General features: G+C 41.8%; 1 protein-coding gene and 1 pseudogene across 3 annotated transcripts in view; one reads left to right on the top strand and one right to left on the bottom strand.

Moving 5' to 3' along the window:
• The window catches only part of TNFAIP8 (TNF alpha induced protein 8), a 131050-nt gene extending 128744 nt beyond the window's left edge, over positions 1-2306 (top strand). For all 3 annotated transcript variants that reach the window (XM_039244965.1, XM_039244963.1, XM_039244962.1), the window contains exon 2: positions 685-2306. In XM_039244965.1, the coding sequence (XP_039100896.1) occupies positions 685-1250 (566 nt within the window). In that variant the 3' untranslated portion in view covers positions 1251-2306. The remainder of the gene's footprint in view (positions 1-684) is intronic.
• LOC120240240 lies at positions 1854-16029 on the bottom strand (annotated as a pseudogene).
• Between the last annotated feature and the right edge of the window lie 1170 nt (positions 16030-17199).

The raw sequence follows: 17199 nt of genomic DNA, 5'->3' as shown, positions 1-17199 counted from the left end.
GAACAAATAATGGCCCTTCATCAGAAATAACGAGTGACAATAAGCCTTCCAAGGAATATTCTTCTCTAAGACTTAACTTCCAGCAGTTGAAATTCAGGGCCCTTAAGATGAGCACACTGGTAGGGGCGGGCCAGTGTCTCAGGAACTTTGACTTTTTTGCAGCTGAAGTTTAAAATGGGCCTCTCCTTTTGATTGGCTTCCATGAATTTGCTGCTTTACACAATGTGGTTTTGCTCTGTATCCTTCTTACACGTAAAGGGAGTTCTTTAAATTGTTCTTGGTGACTGGTGCCCAGAGGACAGTTGTGGGTTGATTTTATATTTGAGGGGGGGAGGTATTATAAAACTAAACTGGGGGGAAATTACGTAAAAAATGACTCCCTCGTGAGACATACCATTTTTATAAACAGAAAAAGTTGTCTTTGGGAAAGCTGTCCCCTTCAACTGCTAAACAAAGTAGTGACTATATAGCAGAAGGCATAAAACACTTGAGTTGTCAGAGACCTTAAAGATTATGCACAACAACCCGTTCATTTCATGAGGACCTAACACCCAGAAGTGTAGTCAAGTTTTTCCTTCTTTTCTGAACAGAAACAAATGTGAGCAGATGAGAGCCAACCCTATCGTGGGCACATGAGAAGGAAAATACTCCTTAATATCTGTGTTTTTCTTTGCTTCCTTTCAGTGGCCACAGATGTCTTCAATTCCAAAAACCTGGCCGTGCAGGCACAAAAGAAGATCTTGGGGAAAATGGTGTCCAAATCTATTGCCACCACCCTCATCGATGATACAAGCAGCGAGGTCCTGGATGAGCTGTACCGAGTGACCAAGGAGTACACCCAGAACAAGAAGGAGGCAGAAAAGATCATCAAGAACCTCATCAAAACAGTCATCAAGCTGGCCATTCTCTACAGGAACAACCAGTTTAACCAAGATGAGCTGGCGCTGATGGAAAAGTTTAAGAAGAAGGTTCACCAGCTGGCCATGACCGTGGTCAGCTTCCATCAGGTGGAGTACACCTTTGACCGGAACGTATTGTCCCGGCTGCTGAATGAATGCAGAGAGTTGCTTCACCAGATCATCCAGCGCCACCTCACTGCCAAGTCACACGGACGGGTTAATAACGTCTTCGACCATTTCTCAGATTGTGATTTTTTAGCTGCCTTATATAACCCCTTTGGAAATTTTAAGCCCCACTTACAAAAACTCTGTGATGGTGTCAACAAAATGCTGGATGAAGAGAACATTTGAGCATGTGAATGAAGACTGACTGCTCATGATTTATTTGAAAATGGAGCACTGCTGATGTATGAAGGAAGAAAAAATTTTTTTTAAGATTACACATGGTTCAGAAAGACTTTGGCCAATTCAATTGTTAGACGTTAATGGTAATGTCTTATGCAACTCGTTTTATTGGAAGAAAAGCATAGTGCCAAAAACCCTACTGGTTAACAGATCGTGGGAGAAGTGTATGTATGATGCAAATACAGAGTTATACCAAGAAAAACTATGTATGGCTCTGAGCCTCAAGGCATCTGTTTAGGGCAGTTGATAGTACATTGGATATTTCTAATGTGTACAGTTATGTATTTTGATTCACTATTATTCCTTACTTTGTGTATGTACCCCTGTTAAAAAGCTGAGGTCTTTCTCTCACTGTCATTGCTCCTTTTGAAACAATTTCACTTTCAAGTTTACCTTTTGTTAAATACTCTTGCGTTAAAGATTGTGCCACTGACATTTGAGAATTAAGTTTTCATTGAGAATTAAGACATAAAGGAATTAAGGCGGTCAGATTGGACTCAGAAAAATGGAAAAACTGCTTCTCTGAAATCAATATTGTAGGAACCAACTTTAGGTGACATCACGAATACCGTTTGCTGTATGAATACACTTCTGGAGTCGAGTCCTGGTTTTTAGTACCAACAGTCCTTCATCCAAAACGTGGTAATTCTTAAAGATGTGCTGGTAGCGTCTCTATTTTTAGTATCGATTTCAAATGTAAGAGACACAGAGGAGAATCTAGGTGGTTCTTATAGAAGTAAGTGGTATTAACACAGTTACAACAATCTTTATTTTAGAGAGGAGCCCATCAAAATAATGTAGGGGCATAGGGACCTACAAGGAAGAAACCATATTGCTGTAGAACACAAGAATGAAAATAAGAAATGAAAATAAACGCATTTCCATGTTTAATAAGGTTTGATACGTAAATAAAGAATGTCACTTTTTTATTTAACTGTAAGGTTTTTGCTATTTTGTTATATGCTATTTTGATGAGTAAACCAAAGAATCTGTGCATTCTAAGCAGTTTGTGTGTTGTTTGTATATAATTTTACATGTAGGCATCATCTTATTTTAACATTTTTTTTAAGTTTATTTATTTTTGAGAGAGAGACAGAGCTTGAGCAGGGGAGAGGCAGAGAGAGAGAAAGACAGGATCCGAAGCAGGCTCCAGGATGGGGCGCCTGGGTGGCTTAGTCGGTTAAGCGTCCGACTTTCGCTTAGGTCATGATCTCGCAGTTCGTGGGTTCGGTCCCCGCGACGGGCTCTGTGCTGACTGCCAGCTCAGAGCCTGGAGCCTGTTTCAGTCTGTGACTCCCTCTCTCTCTGACCCTCTCCTTTTCACGCTGTCTCTCTCTCTCTCCTAGAAGTGAATAAAACATTAAAAAAAAAGAAAAAAAAAAACGAAGCAGGCTCCAGGCTCTGAGCTGTCAGCACAGAGCCCAACCTGGGGCTTGAACCCATGAACTGTGATCATGATCAGAGCCGAAGCAGAGCACTTAACCGACTGAGCCACCCAGGCACCTTCTTATTTTATAAAAAAGAAACGGAAGCCCACTGGCCAACTATCAGGAAATAACAGACTTAACTACCAGCCCTAAATATTTGCATTGTCACTGTGTCTGTGATTGAGTGTATTCTTTTGCCTTGAATTTCCCTGCCTCCCAGAACAGTGACATTAACATAGTAATTCACTGGGAAAGGTCCCGCAACTTAAAACTCCAGAGGTTGAGATCTGTTTGAACCCACTTCAGCCTGAAGGAGGAGGTATGTTTCTCTGGGTTCCTCATGTGCTTGTCCCAGACCAGCAATGGAGGCTGTGTGTCTCTTTGTTTGATATTAAATCCTTGACACCAAGATTAGAACAGAAATGACTGTTCTCACATCACCGCACAGGTAGGTGATTCTGAGATATTATAACTATAGCGTAACGGCAGCAGAAATGACCCCCTTCGCTTCATAACCTGCTAAGTCACCTATAAGTTTAGTTCAGCAGCCTTCCATGGCCTTACTGACTTGAGCTTACTTCTGGCCTCTGCTTTCCTTACATGGCAAGGCTGGGAGTGCGGTCTTAAGGAGCTTCAGATCTGGTGCTTTCCTGTTCTCTCCCAGGTCTCCCTCAGCAGAGGCGTGCAAAATGGACGCCCTTGGCCGTTGGAGGGTGCTTCTTGCTCCTCCCTAGCTATGGAAAGGACCCACTAGAGAGAGGATAAAATAAGTTTAGATCCGTCTGGGCACATTTTGGATCATAGAGTTGTGCCTGCAGGTAAGCCATCAAATGTGCTTGAGGGAGGGAGCAAGCAACCCTCAAGCTCACACAGAAGGAAGGCAGTGAGGACTCCCCGGAAGGAGGGAGTCCTGTTAGCTGCCAATTCAGCAGCATGTTCAGGAGAGAACCCATCTCCTTATCAATCCTGTGCTGTAAGGATGCCTTAGGGATGAGCTACAAAGTCTTTTTTTTTTAGATTACAAAAAATTTTTTTAAGTTTATTTTGAGAGAGAGCGAGAGATGAGCAGGGGAGGGGCAGAGAGAGAAGGAGAGAAGGGGAGAGAATCTCAAGCAGGTTCCGCACCATCAGCACAGAGCCGGATGTGGGGCTCAAACTCATGAACCATGAGATCATGACCTGAGCCAAAACCAAGAGTCCGGCACTTAACTGACTGAGCCACCCAGGCGCCCTAACTGCAACATATTGATCTGCAAGTTCATTTCTGATGCAATCAGACTCCCCTGCGCATGAATTTAATTTTGCAGGGACGGTTGGGAAAGTTGGAGAGGATCCAAATGTGCTTAGGATAGGTAATTCTGAGCCAAGTTAATAGTCATTTGGGGGCCTTAACATTTTCAAAAGTTGAGTCTTTGACATTTTAGAAAATAAATCATGACTTGTGTTAGAAATTGATTTTTTAAAAGTTTGTGCTGATGGCTTTTCTGCAAATATTATGAGTTAATATAATACAGGTGAGTGATAATATTAGGTGCTAACAGGTGACACAGAGTGGTTATTAGGTTCCAGACACAAAGATGAGGAAAGTATGGCAAGAAAAATTAAGGAATTTGCCCAAGTTCACAAAGCCTATTAAGTGTCAAAACCAGGATATCCATAAAACCTATTTTTCTTTAAGTGTGGTATGGATAAAGACACTTCAGACAAGAATGGGCATGGTGCTTCTGAAGTGGTTTTTCACACAGTGGCATATGGGACGGTACTTATACAGGTCTGATCTATTCTCTTAAGATCTGAGTATGATTTCATACAGAGACATTGTATGAACTTTTCAACAGAGCTTCTCATTTGGGGACTTCTCGTGGCTCAAATTTCAGTCCCCTCCAGAACTTCAGTTCAAGGAGCTCACAACCAGCAATGACTAGGAACACTGATGGGTGGGGCACAGTGTGCCCCTCCGCTCAGGGAGTCTTTGCATGGATGAGAAGGGCCCTGTTACATGCCCACAGCCAAAACAGAAGCAACCCTCGCCATTGTGTTCCCCAGCAAAGGTATGGCTTTACTTGGAAACATTACCATTATTTTGCCAGGTTTAGATGCTGGAAATACCTGAATGAGTTAGTTTAAGAGATGTTTTACTGTTTATTATTTTTGAAAGAGAGCAACACAGCATGAGTGGGGAAGGGGCAGAGAGGCTCCAGACTCTGCGCTGTCAGCACAGAGCCTGATGGGGGACTCAAACTCACGAGCCATGAAATCATGATCTTAGCTGAAGTTGGACACTCAACCGACCAAGCCACCCAGGTGCCCCAGGATTTTTACTGAGAATTTTGATTTATCCTTGAGATCCATGATGAGACCCTGTAATTATAACTTAGCATACCAATCTTGACAGATACTAAATCAAAGATTAACATCTCTAACCATTTGATGAAATATCTGTAGTGAATATCTAAGTGCTATGTAATTGCTAGAAAATTAAAGTATCCTAATAGAATAAATTTAATTAGCATGTTAATAAGATTTATAATATTTTTTCAGTTTTTGTCAAGCTTGCCTTTCCGAACTTGCATTATCTAAACTAATTGAACTTTGTAGTGTTTGAAAAAAAATCACTGTTTTATTTGATATAATGCATTCCTGGGCATAAAGCTTCTATGTAATTTGTCAAACTCAAATCAGGTTTTAGAAGCCAGTGATGTTTATGAGAGATAAACTTTTACCCAAGCTCTGAAAGAATTGTCCTTATGATGATTCAGATAAAGTCTTGGTAAAAACCCCCTAATGAAAACACTGAGGTACTAACCAGAAATGAGTCAACTTTTTGTTTCCAAAATGAAACAACAGGAAAATCTTCAGGAGCTTATAATCACATCGCACTATCAGGGCAAGCTATTGAAAATCCATTATTGCTTTTACGGAGGTGTTCTCATGGTTACTTACATATGCCCAGAGCCAGAAAAACACTTTTATCTCAGGGAATTTCCCAAAATGGAAACATTTGTGCGTAACTAGCCAAAGATGTGTTTTTATGTCTGTCTAGCCAAATACGTGTTTTCCATCCAGCAATGAACATCAGCCCCATGTTCTAGGGGACAAGACACTCCAAAAACGTCCCGTCTGCTGAGCCCTGAAAAAGGATACAGACAAGTCAGCCAGCGTTCACAGTTAAGAGAAAAACATCTGTGCTTTGGAAAATGTTCTTCAGTACAGAGAATTGTGCTCTAAATCCACCAAATTTCAATGAGATCTTTGCAAGATAAGCCAGCTGATCTCTATGGCCCCCTCATCTTCCTTCATGGGTGGCTGAGGAAATTCTCTGCCCGCCTCACTAATAGATGCATAACCATTTCTGCCTCGTGGAGATAAAGTGCTGATCTGGTGCTTGGCGTTGGTTGGCTTGTTTTTAATTCCAGTATAGTTAACATACAGTATTATATTAGTTTCAGATGTACAATTTAGCGATGCAGCACTCTCACATACAATGCCCGAGGCTCATCGCGAGTGCCCTCCCTAATCCACATCTATCTCACCCTCTTCCCACTCACCTCCCCTCAGATAACCACTAGTTTGTTCTCTCTAGTTAAGAGTTTTTTTAGTATTTTTGTTCTTAGCACACGGAAAGAATATGTGATTTATTTTTAAAGTGTGTGTTTTGATTCACAGAACAACCTTAGACAATGTGCTTCTCTGTACTTCGGTTTTTTTCATTTAAAAGCTGATGGATTGAGACACCTGGGTGGCTCAGTCGGTTAAGTCTCTGACTTTGGCTCAGGTCATGACCTCACCATTCTTGGGTTCCCACATCAGGCTCTGCGCTGACGGTGTGGATCTCGCTTGGGATTCTCTCCCTCTCTCTGTCCCTCCCCCACTTGTACTTTCTCTCTTAAAATAAATAGACTTTAAAAAACTTAAAAAGTAAATAAAAGCTGATGGATGAATTAAGTCACTTAAACCTGCCTGATGTGAGGTATAAATATAAGGCACGAAAGTGAAAACTGCGAGTACACATACCTGGATTGTCACCATTATCTGGGATGATCAATGTTGTATGAGAGAGAAATCCAGGTTCCATTTTCCCACAAATGAGCCACCACTCAACCGACCCAAGTGACAGTTCAGCAGCTCTTACTGCTCTTTCCTAAGACCATGTATTATCCCAAAAGGATAAATACTTGCAAAGCAAGTCATTCATTTTTATAAGACATTTAATGTCCTGGAAGAGGACTTGCTGATAATTAAATTGTTGATATTATTGCTATTCCCTAATCATACAGACTTTGTGTTCTCATGACCAATGAGTCACATTTTTAACTTGCTGAAAACACTCGCTGAGCTTGCAGTGAAATCGATGAGTGGAAATATTCCACAGTATTTTCAAACACCATGCGTTGGGAGTTTGGCATCTCTTCCTCCCGGGAACTCACTGGTGGGTGGTCAGGTGGAACCCTGCGGTGACAGAGGGCATGTGCAGATAAAGCCAACGTGTCTTGCTCGTGTCTGCCAGTAACCTCTCTACCCTTATCTGAACTTCAAATAGGATCAGCTACCTCACATTCTCATTTTAAGAACAAAACCAGGGGAGACTGGGTGGCTCAGTCGGTTGAGCGTCCAACTTCAGCTCAGGTCATGATATCACAGTTTGTGGGTTTGTGCCCTACATCAGTCTCTGTGCTGACAGCTCAGAGCCTGGAGCCTGTTTTGGATTCTGTGTCCCCTTCTCTCTCTGCCCCTCACCTACTTGTGCTCTGTCTCTCTCTGTCTCTCAGAAATAAATAAATAAATATATATATATAATAATAATTTAAATAAATTTTTAAAAAAAGAATAAAACCAAAACACGGTTTAAACCTGAAGGCTGTCCCTTTCTTTGTGAGGTATTATTTATCAATGGCCTTTTGCTCTTTGCAAACAAGTGGTGAAAATAAGCCTGGAAACTTACATTAAACAACAGACTTCCAAAGCCCGAGAGAATTTCATTAATTTCTGGATTCCTTAAAAAAGTTTTTTTGCTTTCAATTTAGGAAAATTCTCTTGGGTTGAGTTGTTGAAAGAAATGGTTTCCAGCCATTACTTATACATGATCTCTTAGCCAATTACGTTCGGAATCTCTTCAATTATGTTATCATTCCTGTAGGCTTTAGTTTTCTATTGCTACATAATAAGCCATCCGAAAATTTAGTGGTTTAAGACAACAGCCATTTTGGGGGCATCTGGGTGGCTCAATGGATTATGCATCCGACTTCGGCTCAGGTCATAATCTTATAATTCAAGCCCCACGTCAGGCTCTGTGCTGTCACCGTGGAGCCTGCTTAGGTTCCCTTCTCTCTGTCCCTTCCCAGCTCGTTCTCTCTCTCTCTCAAAAATAAATAAACATTAAAGAAAAAAACCCACAACCATTTTTTTCTCCCATGATTCTGTGGGTTGACCAGGCATAACTGGTCAGTGTCTTTAGTGGCTGTGGTCACATAGTGGCTCAGACTAGAGTCTTCTGGAGATTTGAATGCCATTGTGCCAACCTCTCCTCTTCTCCTGGTCTCGACTTATTAGTCAGGACATCCAAAGGTGTAGGAGTAGAAGTTTCCAGACCTTCTTAAGACAAACGCCCAGCACAGTCACACTCTTCCTTCTGTCCCATTCTACTGGTTAAAACAAACTACAGGCTATGTGTAGGGTCCTCAAGACGACCTTCAGATTTGATGATTTGCTAGAAAGACTTGCAGAACTCAGAAAAGCTGTTCTATTCACAATTAAGGTTTATTACAGTGAAAGGATATGGATTAGAATTAGCAAAGTTTGAAAAAAGGCACATGGGAGAGAATCCAAGAGGAATCAGTTGGAAGCTTCCAGTTGTCTTCTTCCAGTAAAGTGTTACAGATAACATTCAATTGTCCTGTCAAAGATGCTTGACAACAGGCACAGTGTGGCCAACCAGCAAAGCTCACAGGAGCCTTGATGTCCAGGTGTTTATTAGGAGTCACTCAGGTAGGTCTGGAATGCCCACATGACTGACCTTAGTTACTTAGTGTCTAGAACCTCTAGGGGTCACACCATTACAGGATAGTCCAAAGTCCCAGGCAAATAAAACAGAAGTTAATCAGAAATCACATTGTTAGCAAAAACTATCTGGCTCAGCCCAAGGCATTTGATACACAAAGACACTCTAATTAAAAGAGGATATATCAAGGATTTAAAGATTATCTCTAGCAAGTCAAGGGTCCATCCTTTCTTTGGATTCCATGAGGTTTTGTTTGTTTGTTTTTAAATTTATTGCAAGACTGAGAGAAAGCATGAGTCCGGGAGTAGCAGAGAGACAGGGAGAGAGAGAATCCTTAGCAGGTTCCGCACTGCCAGTGTAGAGCCAGATTCGATGTTCGAACTCACAAACCGTGAAATCATGCCCTGAGCCAAAGTGGGACACTAAACCAACCGAGATACCCAGGCGCCCTTGGATTGTACAACTTTTGATCATCCCAAGCCTTCTGAGTTACCCCTTTACTGCATGTAAAACCAACTACGATTTGGCATAAGAAGACCTCCACAGGGGCATGAAATCTATGATACTTGGCTTTCTGGCTCCATCTTTGAAAACTAGGTACCATATCATTATTTTCCCCCCTTGAGTCCAACAGAGGTAACAGAGTACTTAGTGCATCTTGTGTTCTTCACGGGACAGTCTGTTTTAACTGGAAACGAATATATATGAAAAAAAATACATGAAATAACAGTGGGCTAACCTGTTAATAACCACGTTCTTGTCCATATGCAGATGTGCATCTCATCTGTGCCTGGAAGTTAATCTACTCAATTCAAAAAATGATGCCTGGGGGCGCCTGGGTGGCTTAGTCGGTTAAGCGTCCGACTTTCGCTTAGGTCATGTTCTTTTGGTTTTTGGGTTCGAGCCCCGCATCGGGCTCTGTGCTGACTGCCAGCTCAGAGCCTGGAGCCTGTTTCAGTCTGTGACTCCCTCTCTCTCTGACCCTCCCCTGCTCACGCTGTCTCTCTCTCTCTCTCTCTCTCTCCTAGAAATAAATAAAAAATATTTTTAAAAAAATGATGCCTGAACATCTTTTTTTTTTTTTTAATTTTTAACGTTTATTCATTTTTGAGAGACAGAGAGAGACAGAGCATGAGTGGGGGAGGAGCATAGAGAGAGAAAAAGAGACACAGGATCTGAAGCTCTGAGAGTTCAGAGCCCAACGTGAGACTCAGACTCAACAAACCACGAGATCATGACCTGAGCTGAAGTCGGCTGCTCGGCCAACTGAGCCAGCCAGGCGCCCGTATACCTGAACACCTTCTTATGGTGTCCAACACCAGTCTGGGCCCTCAAACCAGACAAGAATATCTGATTCCTGTACCTGAGGACTTGACCGACACAAGGACACTACCCTTGCACAGGCAAGTTAGTTCAATATGGAGATTCCCGAGATGAGGAGGATCCCAAGAAAAGGTCAGTTGGCTCCAAATAGGCTGTGTGGCTTTACAATTTTCAAACTGTTCTTGAATTTTAAAATTGATGTTCTAAGAGCAATATACTCATAGTAATGGCAGATTTCTGTTTCAAAAGCAAGGACAAATACGTCTGTGTGTGCGTGACAGTATGGGTAAGAGAAAAATCTTTGCAGCCCTTCTTTTTCTTCATTCAAAATGATCAAATGATCGTAAACCAGTCCATGGCAAAATGTAGACTGCAAACTCTGCTGAATGGAAGAATCTAAGTAAAACCTAAGAAGTAACATTTTAGTTAACATTTAATGAATATTTTAATTCTTGGGAAAATATGAGAAATAGCAACGTGGAAGACTATTTACTTTTTAAATTAATTAATTAATTAATTAATTTTGTCTTAAAGATGAGGGGCACCTGGGTGGTTCAGTCAGCTGAGCGTGAGACTTCAGCTCAGGTCATGATCTCACCGTTTGTGAGTTCGGGCTCCTTCGGGCTCTGTGCTGACAGCTCAGAGACTGGAACCTGCTTCGGATTCTGCGTTCCCCCTCTCACCTCCTCCCCTGCTGATACTCTGTCTCTCTCTCTCTCTCTCTCCCTCTTAAAAATAAATAAAACATTAAAAAAATTAGAAGATGAAATTTATTTCAAAGGCCTTCATGTAAAGCAATCAGACATGGATAAACTTTTATAATAAGCTTTTCAAACACATCTTTTTAATATCTATCTTTTTTTCTTGAGATGACAATAGCAATACTAAGTATTATGATCTCTTTTTTATTCAGATGAACTCTTTTCAAGATTAATGATTACTACCAATACTTGACTTTTACTGCTCTGTGAAGGCAAGACAGAAACATGATATTTTCGAATTATTTTCTATTTCCTGTGAACTATTTTATAGTAAAAAAATTATTTGGTACTATGTGTTCTTTATGTTCAAATTCTTTTTTTTAATTTTTAAAAATGTTTTATTTATTTCTGAGAGAGAGAGAGACACAGCTTGAGCAGGGGAGGGTCAGAGAGAGAGGGAGACACAGAATTTGAAACAGCCTCCAGGCTCTGAGCTGGCAGTCAGCACAGAGCCCGACACGGGGCTTGAACCATGGGATCATAACCTAAGCCAAGGTTGGACGCTTAACAGACTGAGCCACCCAGGAGCCCCGGGAAGACATTTTAAAAACATCATTATTTTGGAAGTAGATTGCAGCCAAACTTATAAAGTTAGACAAACTCTGGCTTCACATCCTTGTGCTCAGTGGGGTGTATCTGCGTTCCCTGAGGCCTCAGGCCAGAACACAGAAGTGCATGGTTGAACTGGTCCAGTGAACATGGCCCTTCCATGTTTCTTGCCAGCCTAGCCAGTGAGCCAGATCCCAGTGGGTCCTGCCTACTGTTTGGGTCTGTCTGCTTGCTTGTCACTGATCACTGGCCAGCTCCATGAGTCTTCAAGAGGAAAACATTTAACAAGCAGCAATGTTCTCTTGCTTGCCAAGGAGCAGGCGTGCTGCCTGAGGAAGGAGCCCAATGTGAAGTTTAGACCTTGACTTTGTTTCATCCCCAGTGGCTTTTCCTGCGGCTCTAGACAGGGGTGCTTTTCCCTTTCATTGGATTATGTTCAGAGAATTGGTGTCCAAAGTCCTCTTTAGAGAAATCACAACACTTTCCTGATCCTCGGTGACTCATGGCAGGATTTTTTTATATCTCCTGATGACAAAAGATGGGCTTTTGAACTTTCAGTTTTAGTTTGTTCTATCTCTTGACTACCTGCATCATTTCAACCAAGAAAAATAATATAATCATGGCTGATTACTCAAAAACCTACCCTACCAGCTGAGCCGGTTTGGGTTTCATTAGCAGCCCAGGAAAGATGTCCCCTATAGTTTGTGTGAAGGGAGCGTTTGCTACATTTCTTTCTCCCAGATGTTAAAAGAAGCAATCCCGGGGTGCCTGGGTGGATCAGTCGGTTGAGCATCCGACTTCAGCTCAGGTCATGATCTCTTAGTCTGTGAGTTCGAGCCCCATGTCAGGCTCTGGGCTGACAGCTCAGAGCCTGGAGCCTGATTCAGATTCCATGTCTCCTCTCTTTGCCCTTCCTGTGCTCATGCTCTGTCTCTTTGTCTCTCAAAAATAAATAAACATTAAAAAAATTTTTAAATAAATAAAAAAATAAAAGAAGCAATCTCACCGAAAGCACACTGGCTTCTCACTCTCTTGAACTTAAGGAAAGAGAAAGTGGCCGTCTTAATAAGAGGCTCTAACTTCCTGGTTACTATCAGCAAGAACAAAGTTTAAAATGTAAGACAACAGGGGTGCCTGGGTGGCTCAGTCGGTTGAGCATCCGACTTAGGCTCAGGTCACGATCTCACAGCTTGTGAGTTCAAGCCCCGCATCAGGCTCTGTGCTGACAGCTCAGAGTCTGGAGCCTGCTTCGTATTCTGGGTCTCCTTCTCTCTCTCTCTGCCCCCTCCCCTACTCGTGCTCTGTTTCTTTACAATGAATAAATGTTAAAAAAAAATTTTTTAAGGAATAAAATAAAATAAAATGTAAGACAACCTAAACTTTTCAGTCTTTTTCCAGTGCTAATGTTAATACAGATGTTTTTCCTAAGTACTTTACCTTCGTGATGCCAAATGGACTAAGGCTCTGAGAGGAAAGGCCTCAAGCCCCTTCCAAGAGATTTCTTGGCTTTGCACAAGGAAGAATTCAAAAGCAAGACTTTCAGAGAAAGAGACAAAGATTTATTAAGTAGAGAAGTTAAAAAAAAAAAAAAAAGTAGACAAAGAAGTGGTCTCTACTCCCAGATGGGGAAGATGACCTCCCTTTGCCTCTAATAAAGTTTTTATAAGTTTACAAGACTTAGCCAACCTTATAGGGAAAGGCTTACTCTTTAATTTTTGAGTGTATCACTTACATCAGGTGGGTAGTTTTTTCATTGTCTTAGGGTTCTGAAATGACCCACAGGGAGCAATTTTAAGAATGTTCAGCCTAGGGGCATGTGGGTGGCTCAGTCAATTAAGCATGCGACTTCTACTCAGGTCATGATTTCATGGTTCTTGGGTTTGAGCCTTGCATCGGCCTCCCTCTGTCAGTTTGGAGCCCACTTTGGATCTTCTGTCCCCCTCTCTCTGCGTCCCCTGCCCCTCTCTCAAAAAAAATCATAAAAAAAAAATGTTCAGCCTATGTATCTTTTCTCTGCCAGAGGGAGTGGGGTCTTGGAATCTTCCATGAACTGGTTCTTACGACTCCTTTTATGACCTGCTGACTTGTAGGTTAAGGGTCAGCCTAGAACCAAAATGGCTTTACTTTGGTCAATTGTCTCCCTTCTCTCCTGCCTCCCTTCTGTTTAGTTTTCATGTATTTAAGAAAATCTTTCTACACATACATAAAGATTCCACTTTCAGTAAAAGAGTCTTAAATTCAGAGTTGATATGGAGCCCATTATGCATACCATACAAGCTCCAGAATCAAGAGACATGAACTAGAGAACCTAAGAAGGATAATTTGGTTTCTCCTCTCCCTCACCACTTGTGACTGTAGATGAGCTTCCACATAATACCGTGTGTTTTCATCTGACATTGCCTGATGGTAGGACACAGGAATTATGTGGTAACAACCTTGCCTGAAGGGAATTGGATTTGCAAAAAGCACATGGGGCTAATCGAAATGGCCAGGGTTTGGGAATGCCAACTGGTGCAGCCACTCTGGAAAACAGTATGGAGCCTCCTCAAAAAATTAAGAACAGAACTACCTTACAACCCAGCAATAACACTAGTAGGTATTTATCCAAGGGATACAGGTGTGCTGTTTTGAAGGGGCACATGCACCCAATGTTTATAGCAGCACTATCAACAATAGCCAAAGTATGGAAAGAGCCCAAGTGTCCAACGATGGATGAATGGATGAAGAAGCTGTGGTATATATATGCACTCGAGTATTATTCGGCAGCCAAAAGGAATGAAATCTTGCCATTTGCAACTATGTGGATAGAACTAGAGGGTATGATGCTAAGCAAAATTAGTCAGTCAGAGAAAGACAAATATCATATGACTTCACTCATATGAGGACTTTAAGATACAAAACAGATGAACATAAGGGAAGGGAAGCAAAAATAATATAAAAACAGGGAGGGGAACAAAGCATAAGAGACTCTTAAATATGGAGAACAAACAGAGGGTTACTGTAGAGGGTGTGGGAGGGAGGATGGGCTACATGGGTGAGGGGCAGTAAGGAATCTACTCCTGAAATCATTGTTGCACTATATGCTAACTAACTTGGGTGTAAATTAAAAAAATATATTGAAAAAAAAAGAAGGAAAATGGCCAGGATTGAAGGTTCTTCTTCTTTTTTTTATACTTTTCTTTTTAAAATAATTAAAGACTCAGAAGAAGTAGTAAAAAAGTATAAAGAGTTCTATGTACCCTTCACCCAGATTTCTCCAGCCATGACCTGTTGTGGAAGTGCAGTACAATATCAAAACCCGGAAGTGACATCAGTATGTTGGTACCAGACTATAGACTTTATTTAATTTTCACTAAATAACGTTAATTACTTTTTTTTTTTTTTAAGGATGCTCCACATGCAACATTGGAGCCAATGCAGGGCTTGAACGCATGACCCCGAGTTCAAGACCTGAACTAAGATCAAGAGTCGGATGCTTAACTTACTGAGCCACTTAGGTGCTCCTGATTCATTATGTTTTACAGCATTTGTGTGTGTAGAGTTCTATGCAATTTTATTCCATGTATAGATCTGTGTAACTACCACCTAAATCAAGATACCGAACTGTTTTAGGGGCGCCTGGATGGCTCAGTCGTTAAGTGTCCAATTCTTGGTTTGGCTCAGGTCATGATCTCATGGTTTGTGGGTTCAAGCTCTGCATTGGGCTCTGTGCTGATGGTGCAGGGCCTGCTTGGGATTCACTTCCCCTTCTCTCTCTGCCCCTACCCCACTCGTGCATGCTCTCTCTCTCTCAAAATAAACTTAAACATAATTTCAAAAAATTATAAAAAGATACAGAACCATTTGATTACCACAGAAGAATTCTCTTGGGGTGCCTGGGTGGCTCAGTCGGTTAAGTGTCCCGAATTCGGCTCAGGTCATGATCTCATGGTTTATGGGTTCAAGCCCCATGTTGGGCTCTGTGCTGACAGCTAGCTCAGAGCCTGGAAACTGTCTTTAGATTCTGTGTCTCCCTCTCTCCCCTCCCCCCCCCCCCCCATGCTCTGTCTCTCTCTGTCTCAAAAATAAATAAAAACATTTAAAAAAAATTCTCTCAAGTCACCTACCTCTTTGAGCTCACACTTCCACCTACTTCATCTTCCTCCCATCCTTAGAAACCAGTCATCTGTTCTCCAGCTCTGTGGTTTTATCATTTTGGGAATGTTGTATAAATGGGATCATAAAGTATGTAATTTTTTTGGAACAAATAATTTTTACTATTGTGTTTAGCAAAGACACCAACGAAACGTGCAATGCTGCCGGCATTGCGTGTAATACTTGGCTCCAAGTCCACACACTTCTTTGCAACTGGTCCAGTGAGGCAGAATCCTTCATTTCACCTTATATTTTACTATGACCCCCACCTTATCTTCAAAATAGAAAAATACACTGTCTTTCCCCCGGTACAACTTTCGTTTTCAAATTACCAAGGCTGCATGTACCTTCTTTCTGAGCTCTGCTATGCCTTTCTTTACTAGGGCCATCACCATGTCATCCACACCAGCAGCAGGAAGTCTGTTAAGCTGACCCTTGATCCCTTTCACAGAGATCATACAGAGATTTTTGTCAGCCTAGTTGATGACAGCTCCTACCAGAAGACCCAGGGAAATCCAAAACTTTGCACCAGAGCATTTGTGTACATGTTTTTGTGGGAAATACATTTTTATTTCTTGGAGATAAATGCCCAAGAGTGTGACTGCTGAGTCATATGGTAAATACTGCAAAATATATACATATATTTATTTTTCCCCCCAAAATATCTATGCCATTTTACATTCACAGAAGCCATGTATGAGAACCAGTTTCTCCAAATCCTTGCAGCATTGGGCATGGTCAATGTTTCTTACTTTAGCTGTTCTAATATGTGTGTAGTGATAGCTCATTGTGATTTTAATTAATGTCACATCTTTTCAGGATCTAATTATTTTACTTTTTTTGTTTTAAATTTCCAGCCATTGTCTTTTTTTTTTTTTAAGAGAGAGAGAGAGAGAGAGAGAGAGAGAGATAGCATGTGCATGAGCTAAGGAGAGGCAGAGAGAAAGGGATAGAGAATCCGAAGCAGGCTCCATGCTCAGCATGGAGCCCAGTGCAGACCATGATCCCACAACCCTAGTACCTCTCAACAGGTGATGTTCCTGAGATCATGTGGGTAAAGGTAGAGGCCGATTGCCTGATCTGTGCCCCCCAACCCCCTCTCTTGGTCCTTTCCTCACCACTGGTGTGCTGCTGCTAGTTACGGTTTGAAAACGGTAGTGTGGGAGTGAGAGTGGATCAGGGGAAACTTTGATGGAAGCTCTCACAGATGAGAAGGGGAAACTTTGATGGAAGCTCTCACAGATGAGAAGACATTTGTTCTTTGTTCCAGGAAAGAGGAAGTAGCACATTTGAGGTTATTCTAGTCAAGATTAGTTCTGGTAGAGATAGAATGGCTATCTCTAAAGTTGATCCTTTCCTGTCTTCTGAACTTTCTGTCCCTTCTGCACATATCTTATAGTGATCATCTGGGGATTCAAACCTTCCTACCCTGAGTATGATGCTATTAGAGTGAAGTGTACACTGTGGGCCAGCATGAGGCCGTTAGCTGTTTCATATTGTAGTCTGTACTGTGAGGTATGTGGTATCATTCTCTGCAGATGAGACTGAGAAGCCCAGTCTCAGTCTGGGAAGCAGGGGAGCTGGGCTTGAACTCAGGACTGATACTTAGTGCCCTATTCTCTGCATGGCATCCTACAGCTCCCAGAATGGGTAGGTGGCAGAGGTGAATTCTTAGTGTTCGTCTTCTCTGGTTCCAGATGTTC

Source organism: Hyaena hyaena, unplaced genomic scaffold (genome assembly GCF_003009895.1).
Source record: "Hyaena hyaena isolate Hyena2069 unplaced genomic scaffold, ASM300989v1 scaffold_250, whole genome shotgun sequence".
NCBI classification, from domain to species: domain Eukaryota; kingdom Metazoa; phylum Chordata; class Mammalia; order Carnivora; family Hyaenidae; genus Hyaena; species Hyaena hyaena.
The sequence above is the reverse complement of the archived record's forward strand: the minus strand, read 5'-3'. Positions and strand labels throughout refer to the sequence as shown.